The 12,938-nt window shown below is 47.7% G+C and overlaps 1 protein-coding gene across 7 annotated transcripts in view; it reads right to left on the reverse strand.

Moving 5' to 3' along the window:
* The window catches only part of KANK1 (KN motif and ankyrin repeat domains 1), an 835,542-nt gene that overhangs the window by 96,848 nt on the left and 725,756 nt on the right, over positions 1–12,938 (reverse strand). For all 7 annotated transcript variants that reach the window (XM_078675726.1, XM_078675725.1, XM_078675727.1 and 4 more), the window contains 2 exons: positions 3,542–3,647; positions 1,717–1,941 (listed from right to left, as the gene is read on the reverse strand). In XM_078675726.1, the coding sequence (XP_078531852.1) occupies positions 1,717–1,941; positions 3,542–3,647 (331 nt within the window). The remainder of the gene's footprint in view (positions 1–1,716; positions 1,942–3,541; positions 3,648–12,938) is intronic.

Below are 12,938 nucleotides of genomic sequence, written 5' to 3' on the forward strand. Positions count from 1 at the left end.
CTTTACACTTCTGCTGCTATTGCCCTGTTACTCTAGGTCTATGCCCATAAAAAAGCGTGCTTGTTCCTGGCCATATGTCCGTAAATTATTTGGAACCCAAATATGGGTTGGTTAATCGATCCTTTTAATATATAGATGTTTTTTATATGTAATGATTGTATTGAAAGTGATCTAATGATGTATATAATGTACTGTACTGTTTGCTTTAATGGTTTTAAACCAAATGAAGATCTGTATCTATCTACCTAGTGTAAGACGATAACTAAAGTCAAACAACGAATGTGAAGATTGCATAGAAAGAACCAGAGGTAAGCTTTCAAGGTTCTTTGGGCAAAAACATGTTTTTTAAAACATTTTTGTAAAGAAAACCTTTAAAAGATTTATATGAAAGCGAATTATAAGTACTGGGACAGGATAATGACCCTACCCTAGCATGAATGAAATTAAAGGTTAAATTAAAGCTTGGTAAAACATGCACGTGCACACTCTTGATTAATGGTGCTGCAGTAGCTTATCTTCAAAAAACTAAAGCCTGCTTTGCTGGGAATAGAGCGTTCTTTTCGCTGGACATTCTACCTCGTACTTACTTTATACAAATAATGAGCTTCAGGCTTTGAATTAACAGTCTGTACCTAAGCACACTTACTGAAAGCTTAGATGCAATTAATACCTTTAAGCTGCTAACACATAAGTTCTTTAGGCTGCTAACACATAAGTTATCATTAACTACAGCACTGCTAAGCATGAACCTTAATCAAAAAGACCAAATGGTGCCACCGCACCAAACAGTTCGCTGATTCATTTTCTAAACTAAAATGGTAGTGTGATATTTTGTTCTTGTTTTAAACTCAACAACCCTCTTTCATCTACTGCAGATATTGACCAATGACCATTTAATACAGCATTTAGAATACCAAACTTAAACAAAGAAAAACATGTGCCACTCCTAACGCCAAATAAAATAAAGCTGACTGAATAATAACCCGGTCTAAACCTTTTTTGCAGACAGAATCAATAACTTTTCATAGATCTAAGGCATCAAATTGGAAAGGAACATTATATTTACAAGAGCAGAAACATCAAACAAGGACATGTATTTAAAATCAATATATTAACGTAAACTCTGTGTATTTTGTAAGTGTGAAGATCATGACATTGTTAGGTTTTTTTTTAAGTATAATTTTGGGATAGCAAAATAGTGAAACAAAAAAAAAATATAAGGTTAATGTTACACCAAAACAAGCTAGAGGACAGCATAGAAGACAACCCAATTTAAACTCGGTCTTTTCTACTGTATGTAGTATATGAGCCACAGAGTAGTCATACAGAGAATTAGGGCACTGGATTCCCTGCTCTTTATGGATAGCTAAAAACCAGGAATAGCAGCCACTACAAAGAAATATTAATTAGCCCATCGAAATGAGAAAATATTGCATATTCATCATTACTAATAAACAGTAACATGGTTTGCCTAATAAATTCAAAGTGTATACCTCAACCATAACTTAGTTTCAATGTTTTTTTTAACACCATTTTACTAATGCTGGTAAAATGGTTCAGCAAATCAATGCTCATTACAGACATCTGCCGGTCCGAGTTTGAATACCTTGGAGGTAAAATGAGTACCATAAAAGTAGGTATAATACCACCTAATTCAAAGCAATTAAAAAATGCCAAAAGTGGAGTATTAACTCTATAAGTAGCATTACAACCTACCTTTCTCTGATTTCCACCTTCTCTGGTTCTTTCTCGTCCATATGCACTTTAGTTTCCACTAGAGTTGATGAAAAACTTTCTATGTGAACACCATCTGCTCCACTTAACAAACCCTTTTGTAGCTCTATCACTTCACCATGAAAACCTTTTGCCCTCTGGCACTCATCAGATTCTGTGGAGGTGCTCTCATCCGAACTTGAATCATCACTGGATGTGGTCTCATACCTTGAAAAAAATGAAATATTTAATAAAAATGCACAGCAAACATCACCCCCATTAATTCTACGAACAATCGAATTAAAGCAAGTAATGCTTCAGTTTATCTGTTAGCTTCAATAAAAAGCATTTATGGACACTTGATGGAACACAGACACGCCCAACGGAGTATAAACATCAACAAGCAAAACAAACACAAAAGCATCAAACAATGCAAGGACCCACATCAACTTAGTGAGAATGTAGAGTCATCAATAACAGTATGCCGATATCCAGAAAAGAGGTCATTGGCCACACTAGTGTCAATGATGTACAGGTTTCCATGTGGTAGCCTTCCAGTGTATTTCTCAACATTTAGTTTTGAGAAAGTTTGACATTATTCTCCATCCCCATTATGGTGAAGCGAACGATGGAGAAATGTGGAAGAGACTGGAGGCTGGGAGCATGGCATATGACATGTGGTGGAAGTGGCTCTGGGGCTGTCAGTAGGGCGCAAACTCAACAATTCATCCCTACTGGTTACTTTAGGTATTTTCCTACAGAAGTACTTTAAGATAATATTATATTGTAAATTGATCTCCATACCAATGGCATAAGAAGCACGGAATGTATTAATATGGCTAGCATTAGCTAAGACCTTTTTGATATTACTAAAATTATATATAGCTAATATACTTAAAAATAAGGGATATTAGCCAGCCTACTTATTTCATTGATCTGTTGAGTCATTCACATATTTCTACTGCCCACTATAGCATACAGTATGGGCAAGTGAATAAGCCCACTTCTGCCACTGGCGACTTTGCTGCGAGTGACAGCATTCTCTGCTCTTTGTCACAAGTTCACTCATCCACATGCAAAGTAGCTCAGTTCAGGAAAAGAACTGCTATGTAGAGGTGTACTTTGAGGCCCAAAAATATTTTTGCTTTTAGCCAACATTTATCATATGTTGCATGGAAAAACAAAACAAGCACTGGATAAGAAAAAAAGGTGGGGGTTGCAACTAGACCTCTTGGCTTTGCCAATGCTTTTTATAATGTAAGTAGAGTACAGTTTATTACCATAGATTTTGGTCAATTCTGTTACAAGCAGGCATTCTACCTCAACACCTGGAACAACTTTATAGGACAAGTAACCTGATTATAAGTTCTGAAGTAGCCATAATGTCCAAATTCAACCTCTTGAAGCCGTGAAGTGCTTTGGACGCCACACTGATTTGCCAATGAGTAGAAACATATTCCACTTGCTTGATTCCACCATAGATTCAAGCAAACAAAACTTTTGATCAAGAATACTGTACGATTCTAGTCCCCACAATGGTATGAATGAACCACTCGGACTACCTATGACAGATTTTTCACTAGCTTGGGAAAACACAAACATTACGCAGAAGTGAACTGGAGTGGAAGCAAAAATTAAATAAGAGGAATGAACTTGTGAAACGTAAATTAAGTGTGAAATTATATGGAGAGCCAGAGAGTAGAGAATGAATAGAAAGCTGGGCGAAAGGGAGCAAAAAAGCAATGAAAGGAAATACACTGATCAAACAAAAAAGGGAATATTGAAAGACTAGTCCCGCAAGAGAGTGTGAAAATTTGCTATGCCTTACCCTCCATTAATGCCAACGAACTGAAGATTTTTCTTAGTGTTGCTTGACCCCTTCTTGTCATCTTTCTTTTTCATAATAGATTTTAATGCACTCCGGTTACCTTTTACTGGAGAGAATACATTAACATTAGATGATATGAAAGCACATACTTGGAGCACCTATTGTATAATCCTATTATCCTATTCAAAAGCTGCACACATTTCCCAATGACCTAAACAATTTAGTAAACAGGTATATACAATAGACCAATATCAGATTGTTTGTTCTAGTACCGTAACCACACACCACACAGTTCAACAAACAACCTACTTTCATTTTCTTTTTACAACATTTCTTTCGGTACTTGGTGAGAAAAGGCTACGAACAGCAGAGGGGACTGTTAAAGTCTGCAGGACCTTATGGGATGTTTCAGGATTAACCCAATACCACAGCCTCAAACTTGCTCCTATGAAAAGAGTCCTGCAGCTGAAGAAGATGTCACTGAGGCCAAGTTTGAAACAAATTTCACACCTTCACCACAGCTACCTGCCATTAGGTGCAGAAGACTCTGGTGCAGAGCCAAGCTGTAGTTTGAGACGTGCTGCCGAGGAAACAACTGTCATTCTACCTTTGAAGGAACAGCACGCGAAGGCACTCCCAATAACAGTGTTCAGATAAGAGCATCTGTAGCATAAAAGGATCAACCTGATGATAAACAAAGTGGGGGAGAAACACCAATCAATCAATCAACCAATGATTTGTAGAGCGCTGCTTATCAGTCGTGATGGTATCCAGGCGATGGGAGGAAGCTGCTGCTGGGAGTTGTCAGATGAACATCCAGGTTTTTATGCCATCTCTGAACTTCTGTAGGGTGGGTGCAGCCCGGAGGTGGAGTAGGAGACCATTCCAGATGTTGGCGGCAAGGTTGGGGAAGGCGCGGCCACCGCTTCTGCTTTAGTAGAAGCGGGTCATCTGGGAGAGGGAAGCGGAGCTTAGTCTTCTGCCGGGTTCGTGGAAGTTCAGTCTGTGGTTGAGGTAGGCTGGTCCTTTGTTGTGCAGGGCCCTGTAGACATGGGTCAGCAGTTTGAACAGGCCCCTTTTTGTACAGTGATCCAGTAAAGCGCTCGGAGGTGAGGGGTGATGTGGGCTTTTCCCAGGAGGTCGAGGATGAGCCTTACTGTACCGTTTTGGTACCGCTCAGCCCTCCACAGGGCTTGGTCGCCCCACTCATTGCTGCCGCTCCTGCCTGCCTTTGCCACCTCCTGCCTGCAGATTCCTTCGCTCGCTGCCCGCTGCTCCTGGGAATTTCCCGCTGCTCCTAGGAATTTCCTGCTGCCCGCTGCTTCTTGGAATTTCCCGCCGCTGACTCCCTGCGGCCCCGCCCCCCTGTGATTCCATTCGCCGCCCCGCTCCCGCCACCCAGCTGCTCCTCCCTCTCGCCTCCTTACTTAAGGGGACCACAGAGTGTGACCGCCCAGCCCTCCACAGGGCTTGGTCGCCCCACTCACTGCTGCCGCTCCTGCCTGCCTTTGCCGCCTCCTGCCTGCAGATTCCTTCGCTCGCTGCCCGCTGCTCCTGGGAATTTCCCGCTGCCCGCTGCTTCTTGGAATTTCCTGCCGCTGCCTCCCTGCGGCCCCGCCCCCCTGTGAGTCCATTCGCCGCCACGCTCCCGCCACCCAGCTGCTCCTCCCTCCCGGCTCCTTACTTAAGGGGACCACAGAGTGTGACGGCTCAGCCCTCCACAGGGCTTGGTCGCCCCACTCACTGCTGCCGCTCCTGCCTGCCTTTGCCGCCTCCTGCCTGCAGATTCCTTCGCTCGCTTCCCGCTGCTCCTGGGAATTTCCCGCAGCTCCTGGGAATTTCCCGCTGCTTCTTGGAATTTCCCGCTGCTTCTTGGAATTTCCCGCCGCTGCCTCCCTACGGCCCCGCCCCCCTGTGATTCCATTCGCCGCCCCGCTCCCGCCACCCAGCTGCTCCTCCCTCCCGGCTCCTTACTTATGACGCCCCCAGAGCGACTGCGCAGCAGAAGCGCGCAGCGGGAGCACCGGTTGAGCGCCGAAGGTGCGCCAAAGGTAAGCCCGTCTGCGCCCATCCGCGCCCAGCGCCAGGACCCCTGGCCCTCCCCGCCGAGGCAAGACGACCCGACTGACCTACGACGCCGCCACTCTCAACGCACTCAATGCCGGCCGGACCCACGCCTGCTGCCGAGCCACCCCGAGACGCACCCACGGACCCTTCACCTGCTGCACCTGCAAGTTCACCTGCCTCCGAACCTGCCCCGCACCCGCCAAGACAAACACCAGCAGCAACCACCTCAAGTGCATCCTGATCAACACCCGCTCCGTCCACAGACACGCCGTGGAACTCTGGAACCTCCTCGATGCTACATCACCGGACGTCGCCTTCCTCACGGAAACCTGGATGAACGCCTCCTCTGCACCCGACATCGCCATCGCCATCCCGGACGGGTACAAGATCATCAGGAGGGACCGCATCAACCAGACCGGAGGTGGCATCGCCATCGTCCACAGGAACACCATCCGTATCACGACCGACGCCAACGACTCCTTCGCCGCAGCCGAACATCTCCACTTCCAGATTCACACCGACCCTAAGACGACCCTCAGAGGCACCCTCGTCTACAGACCCCCGGGACCACGCACACAATTCAGCGAAGACATCACAGACTTCATCAGCCCGCACGCCCTCCCCTCCACTGACTACATCCTCCTCGGGGACCTCAACTTCCACCTGTAGAACCACAAGTACCGCAACACCACCGCCCTACTTGAAAACCTCGCCAACCTCGGACTCAAGCAACTGGTCAACACCCCCACCCACTACGCCGGCCACACGCTTGATCCCGTCTTCTCTTCCAGCAAGTACATCACCTTCAGCCACGCCACCGGACTCCACTGGACCGACCACAGCTGCGTCCACTTCAGCTTCAAAAGATCCACGACCCACCACCACCCGCAACAGGTACCTCACAGGAATTGGAGCAAGATCACCGCAGACCAGCTCACCACCTCCCTCAGCCAGAGCCCACCCGCCAACACAACGGACCCCCAACGAAGCAGCCCGCAACTTCACACAGTGGCTGACCGCCTGCGCCGACGACCTCGCGCCACTAAAGAACCCTCCCAGCAGACCCAGAAGCAAGAAGGCATCCTGGTTCACCGACGACCTCAAGGACTCCAAGAAGACCTGCCGCACCCTCGAGAAAGCCTGGCTCCTCGACCGGACCACCGACAACATGACCGCCCTCAAACACGCTACCCGCAAGCATCACCAGCTCATCCGCACCACCAAGAAGAAATCCCTGAAGGAACGACTGGACAACAACGCCCACGACAGCAAAGAGCTCTTCACTATCGTCAAGGAGTTCCCCAACCCCAGCACCGGCACCAACGACATCACTCCGTCACAAGACCTCTGCGACTCCCTCGCCTTGTTCTTCCACCGCAAGATCGCCGACATCCACAACAGCTTCGGCGCCCCACCCACGCACCCAACCGTCGAACCAACGCCCCCCCACCGCCACCCTTCGCACCTGGACCACGGTGACCACCGAAGACACAGCCCGCACGATGAACACCATCCACTCCGGATCACCGACCGACCCCTGCCCACACCACGTCTTCAACAAGGCCGACTCCACCATCGCACCCCAACTCCGGAACATCATCAACGCCTCCTTCAACACCGCCACCTTCCCGGAGAGCTGGAAGCACGCTGAGATCAGCGCCCTCCTGAAGAAACCTACAGCGGACCCCACCGATCTAAAAAACTTCCGCCCCATCTCGCTCCTCCCTTTTCCTGCTAAGTAAATCGAGAAGATAGTCAACAGACAGCTGACCACCTTCCTCGAGACGAACGGATCCCTCGACCCCTCGCAGTCCGGCTTCAGAGCCAACCACAGCACCGAGACCGCCCTCATCGCAGCCACCGACGACATCCGGACCCTGCTCGACAAGGGGGAAACAGTGGCCCTCATCCTCCTGGACCTCTCCGCTGCGTTCGACACGGTCTGCCACCGCACCCTAGTCCAGCGCCTCAGCAACATCGGTATCCAAGAGAAAGTACTGGAGTGGATCATCTCGTTCGTCGCCGGAAGAACACAAAGAGTCCGCCTCCCCCCGTTTCGCTCCGAGGCCACCAAAGTCATCTGCGGCGTCCCGCAAGGATCTTCACTCAGCCCCACCCTCTTCAACATCTACATGAAACCTCTCGCATCCATCGCACGCCAGCACAACCTCAACATCATCTCTTACGCCGACGACACCCAGCTGATCCTCTCCCTCACCAGAGACCTCGACACCGCCAGAACCTGCCTACACGAAGGGATGAAAGTCGTCGCCGAGTGGATGAAGGACAGCCGCCTGAAACTGAACTCGGACAAGACGGAAGTCCTCATCCTGGGATCTTCGCCCTCCGCCTGGGACGACTCCTGGTGGCCCCCAGCCCTGGGCACCGCACCCAAGCCAACCGACCACGCACGCAACCTGGGCTTCATCCTGGACCCCTCCCTCTCGATGACCAGACAAGTCAACGCCGTCTCCTCATCGTGCTTCAACACCCTGCGTATGCTTCGCAAGATCTTCCGCTGGATCCCGACCAAGACCAGGAAGACTGTCACCCAGGCACTCGTCACCAGCCGACTGGACTACGGAAACGCCCTCTCCGCCGGAACCACAGCCAAGCTACAGAAAAGACTCCAGCGCATCCAGAACGCCTCCGCCCGACTCATCCTGGATGTCCCCCGACGCAGCCACATCTCCAGCCACCTGAGGAACCTGCACTGGCTCCCCGTCGACAAGAGGATCACGTTCCGGCTCCTCACCCACGCACACAAGTCTCTCCACGACCTGGGCCCCAAGTACCTCAACGACCGCCTGACCTTCTACACGCCCACCCGCCAGCTACGGTCCACCAGCCTCGCCCTCGCAGCCGTACCACGCATCCGAAGAGCCACCGCCGGAGAAAGATCCTTCTCTTACCTGGCTGCCAAGACTTGGAACTCCCTCCCCATCCACCTTCGGCTGACCCAGGACCATCTCGCCTTCAGGCAACAACTCAAGACCTGGCTGTTCGAGCAGTAGCATACCCCTACCCCCAAGCGCCTTGAGACCCTCCCGGGTGAGTAGTGCACTATACAAATGGCATGATTGATTGATTGATTGATTAAACTCTGCTCAGTAGTTGTGAGGTGATGCCCACATAGAGGGAGTTTCCCTAGTCCAGGCAGCTGGTAGTGGGGGCGTGGGTGACGGTGCGTGTAGCGTGCACCATAGTCTTCTCTTTTCATATCTTTGTTGATCTTGTTTAGGCCTCAGCCACTTTGCTCCAGCTTCTTGACTTCCCTTCATGCCCGTCAGGTGTAAAGAGATAGGCTGGTCCTTTCATTGCTCCAGTGTCCCAACATCACACAAAACGTGGGATGTCTGCTAATGGCACAGAAGGAGGACTCTGAGACTAGGTGGACTGGTAGACCTCTAGGTGAGTAGATGAACACTGATGAGTAAAAGGATTTCAATACATGTTTAAAATATGAAGAGTAATTTTATGGAGATTTAGGGTGAAGTAACGATTACCTAATTTTCATGATTTTCTTATCCCAGAGTTACGTGCTGTGACTGAAACGCCCAAAATAAACATGTATTCCCTAAAATCAAAATGTTTTATCACAGGGCACTTATACAAAGGTCCATTACTACTACAAAATTTGCCTCAGGGCAATGAGATCCTCACTGTTCGCTTGTGCCGCAAAATGGCTGCATTCTTGGAGAACACCATTTTCAATTGCTGTCAGAAGGCTAGATGGCCAAAGGGTCAGGCAGGCACAAGGCAGTCCATCCACATGATCCAGTTATATAATACTCTCAGCCTCCTAATTTGTATCCGAATTGGATAGCCAGTGCGAGTTGAGCACCCTCTGTGATAAGTAGATTGTGCACTTTATGCAAACTGAGGGTGGTGTGGGCTACAATAAGATGAATGAACTTTAAATGTGGTGGGGCATAATTGCCGGTCTCACATTGGCATGGGTAAGTTCAACATTCTTTAAGGAGGCTTGGTGAGGAGGGACACCTCAGACCGCAGCAGTGATAATGTAATAGTACACCTCATGGTAGTACCATTTCCACCGTAGTAGGGAATAATACATGTGTATCCGGGAACGTCGCAGGTCTAGTGAACAAACTCTCTTGCCCCGACTGGTTCAATTTGTGGACCAATTTGACATTTGTATGTTCAAGGAGACTTGGACTGTTCCCCAATTTCGATCCAAGACCAACCAGCATACATGTGGAAGGGGACCGGCCGTCATGGGGTCTGCCGACTTGGATTAAAACCACAGTTGCCCGTTCATCTAAAATGTTGATTTTGGTTCCCCCGATGTATTATGTGTTATTTTGAAGTTCTCCACTGGGGTCTTACTGTGTTTATTTGTGTATTGTAGGAACAAAGGTCATAAGGCAAACTTAGCCATTATTGATGCAATTAATGCCCACTTATTATCTCTTTCACCCGGTACATTCAGAATAGTGGCAGAGATTTCAACTGTTGTTTTGAACCTATTGATACGGGTGATGGTTTCAATAGTGGAGAAGTGGACAAAATATTGGCAGTACCTACTCTCTCTTCCACCAATTAGAATGTGGTCAGTCGAAGCTTTGTAATAATGGGCTGAGAGCATGTAATGAGAGAACACCATCAGACAAGGAGGAGAGGGATACTTTCAATCAACAGGGGGCTCAAGTCGAATTGATTCAATACTGATGATTCAAGGTTATGCCCCCAAGTAGTTGACATGAAGGTGACCCAGCAGTAGGATAGTAACCATAATGCCCTGAACCTCACCTTGTGCCCACTGGGATTTAATAGGTCATCACACACTAATGAACCATTTGATAGGAGGCGTGCACCCTCAAGTAACCACCATAGGTTGAGGTGGAGTGTTACTGTCGCAATCCTGGCCATCCAGAAGCAGATTTATGAGATTATTACCACCACCCGGGAAGCAGTGTTCCTGCTGGAGAAGGGGGTTTCTCCGGTAGCTGCCACACGGGGTGACCTCAGTACAATCCACAATACAATGTTCTATTCCCTAAAGGAGCTCTTTTATGGTAGAATCTAGGTCTTTCCCTAGGAAGGCCAAAACAGCCCCATGTAGGTTAGCTCGGAGAACTCTTATGGGTAAAATTAAGAGTGGCAATGGAGCTTTAATCAAGGAAGCGAGGCCTTGTTACAAAGTCACAATAACCCAGGCTAAGCGCAAATTTGAGTTCGCCAAATGGCAAGCACTGTTCAAGTCAGTAAAAGAGAAAGATTATCATCTCTTTTGGCAAATACTGGCTGGTAGGCATTCGGAACCTGCTGCTCCTTTGAATGCTAAAATGTCTGCTGTATCATGGATTGATCACTTTTGCCTGCCTTGATTACAGAAAGGGTCCCACCACCAAATCGATATGGACCACCTGTTTAAAACTAACAAGGAAATCTGGGGCGCCTACTTTGCCATGTACTTCAACCACATCCTAGAAGGGCTGCCAACTCCTCGGACATGGGCAGGGGCCGAGATTATAGCACTCTAAATGAAAGGCTCAAGGTCCCTACCATCCAACTATCGGCCAGTCAGCCTCATTGATAGCCTGCAGAAACTTTTTAGTTGGATATTGCTGTACAGGCTGAATGAGTGGATGAAGGATGTGGGTTTACTAACTCCTCTACAAGCAGGGTTCAGGGCAGGGACCAGCACTATTGACCAAGTATTTCAATTACAACTTATTTATTGGAGATACGTTACCTGGGCGCCCCAAAATACCTTGTTGATGTTATCAGTAGGTAGCACCAGAAGAATTATGCACAAGTTCGGTATGGCACCCTCGGGGAACTATCAACACCCATCCCGGTTACATGGGGATTAAGGAAGGGTTGTGTTCTTGCCCCAACCTTGTCCCTACTCTACATCAATGACCTGGTGGCCCATTTAGAGGCATGTAATAATGATGCCCAGAGTTAAGCGAACAGGAATGTCCCGGCCCTCCTGTTTGTGGACGATACCCTACTGGTGACCAAATCCCCTATAGGCATTCAAAATCTGTTGAACCAGTTCGGTGATTTCTGATGGCAGGGAGAGCTCGAGATCAACGTCCAAAATACCAACTACATGGTTTTGAATCTTTGCCACACAACCTGCCCACATCCGTCCCTCAATAATGTCCCCCTGGAGAGAGTTTGCACCTTTGAATACTTGAGGTTCACTCTTATGGGGCATTTTGGTTGATCCGCACCAAAAGAGTAAGCTTAAGCTAGAGCACTATGCAGGAGGTATAACGAGGGGCTCTCAGGGTATCAGTTTTCGACCTCAATCCCCAGCCATGCCAGTTTATAATCTCCAAACATTTGGGGGGCGGTGGGGGTATCATTATATGTTAGAACTCTGGGCCCGGAAACGTTACTGATTTGGAATTGGTGGAGAATCATTTTCTACGATCCATGACTAGTCGGCTTTATTCTAGTACCCCACTCCGGTGGTTGGATCTTGGGCATATACCAATCATCCACATTGTGGCCATTGCTGTAGTGGAGGCTTTGAATCATGTGGAGTTGGTGCCATAGCAGATGGGACTGGAGGAGCCACGAAGGCATCCAGGAGCTTCTAGGATCCCCTGGTTTGGGTACATTAAAACTTGTCAGATCGAGCTTGGGAGTGAACAACTGTGGGCAAACGCAGAAACTTCCATCAAAGTGCTGATGACTGTATTTAAGGGTATCTATTGGAGGTATATAGATGGAGAAATGTGTAGGAGCAGGAGGGTGGGCACTCTGACTCTAGCCTTCCTAGAGTTTAAAGATGTTTACTCTCTTAAAGAGTATTAGGAAGCTATTGAGCCCCCACTAGGAAAAAATGTGTACATTAAATTTCGTATTTGGACTTTTGCACTGCTTACCTTCAATGCCAAATGGCAACAATCCTCCACTGATCATGATACGACTTATCCTTTTGCCCCCAGGTAAAGGAATACACTGATCATATTTTATTTTTTGCCATCACTATCATGTGCTTAGGAAGAAATGGATATTGCCAGTTTGCCGCATAATGTAGATTAGATCTAATACAGCACGTCAGATTGTATTTGCAGTCTCGTTTTTTGATGGGTAAGTGGAGATCTAGACAGAAAAGTGCAGTGGTATGAACTTTGTACTGCAGGACCATAAATTGATGCGCTGGTCATTTATTATTGGCCAAGTGGATAATTAACGGCTAAATCTTATAGTGTAATTCAGTGGATTTAATTTTAATGAGCAGCTTAATTCCCCAATATGAATTTGGACTTTTTAGCTGACTGGTTGTAGGTATTTCTTTTCGAAGAGATCATTTTATAGCTGTAAATGTTTACATGCTATATGCTAT

The sequence above is a fragment of the Lissotriton helveticus genome, chromosome 2_1, assembly GCF_964261635.1.
Source record: "Lissotriton helveticus chromosome 2_1, aLisHel1.1, whole genome shotgun sequence".
In the NCBI taxonomy this organism is placed as follows: domain Eukaryota; kingdom Metazoa; phylum Chordata; class Amphibia; order Caudata; family Salamandridae; genus Lissotriton; species Lissotriton helveticus.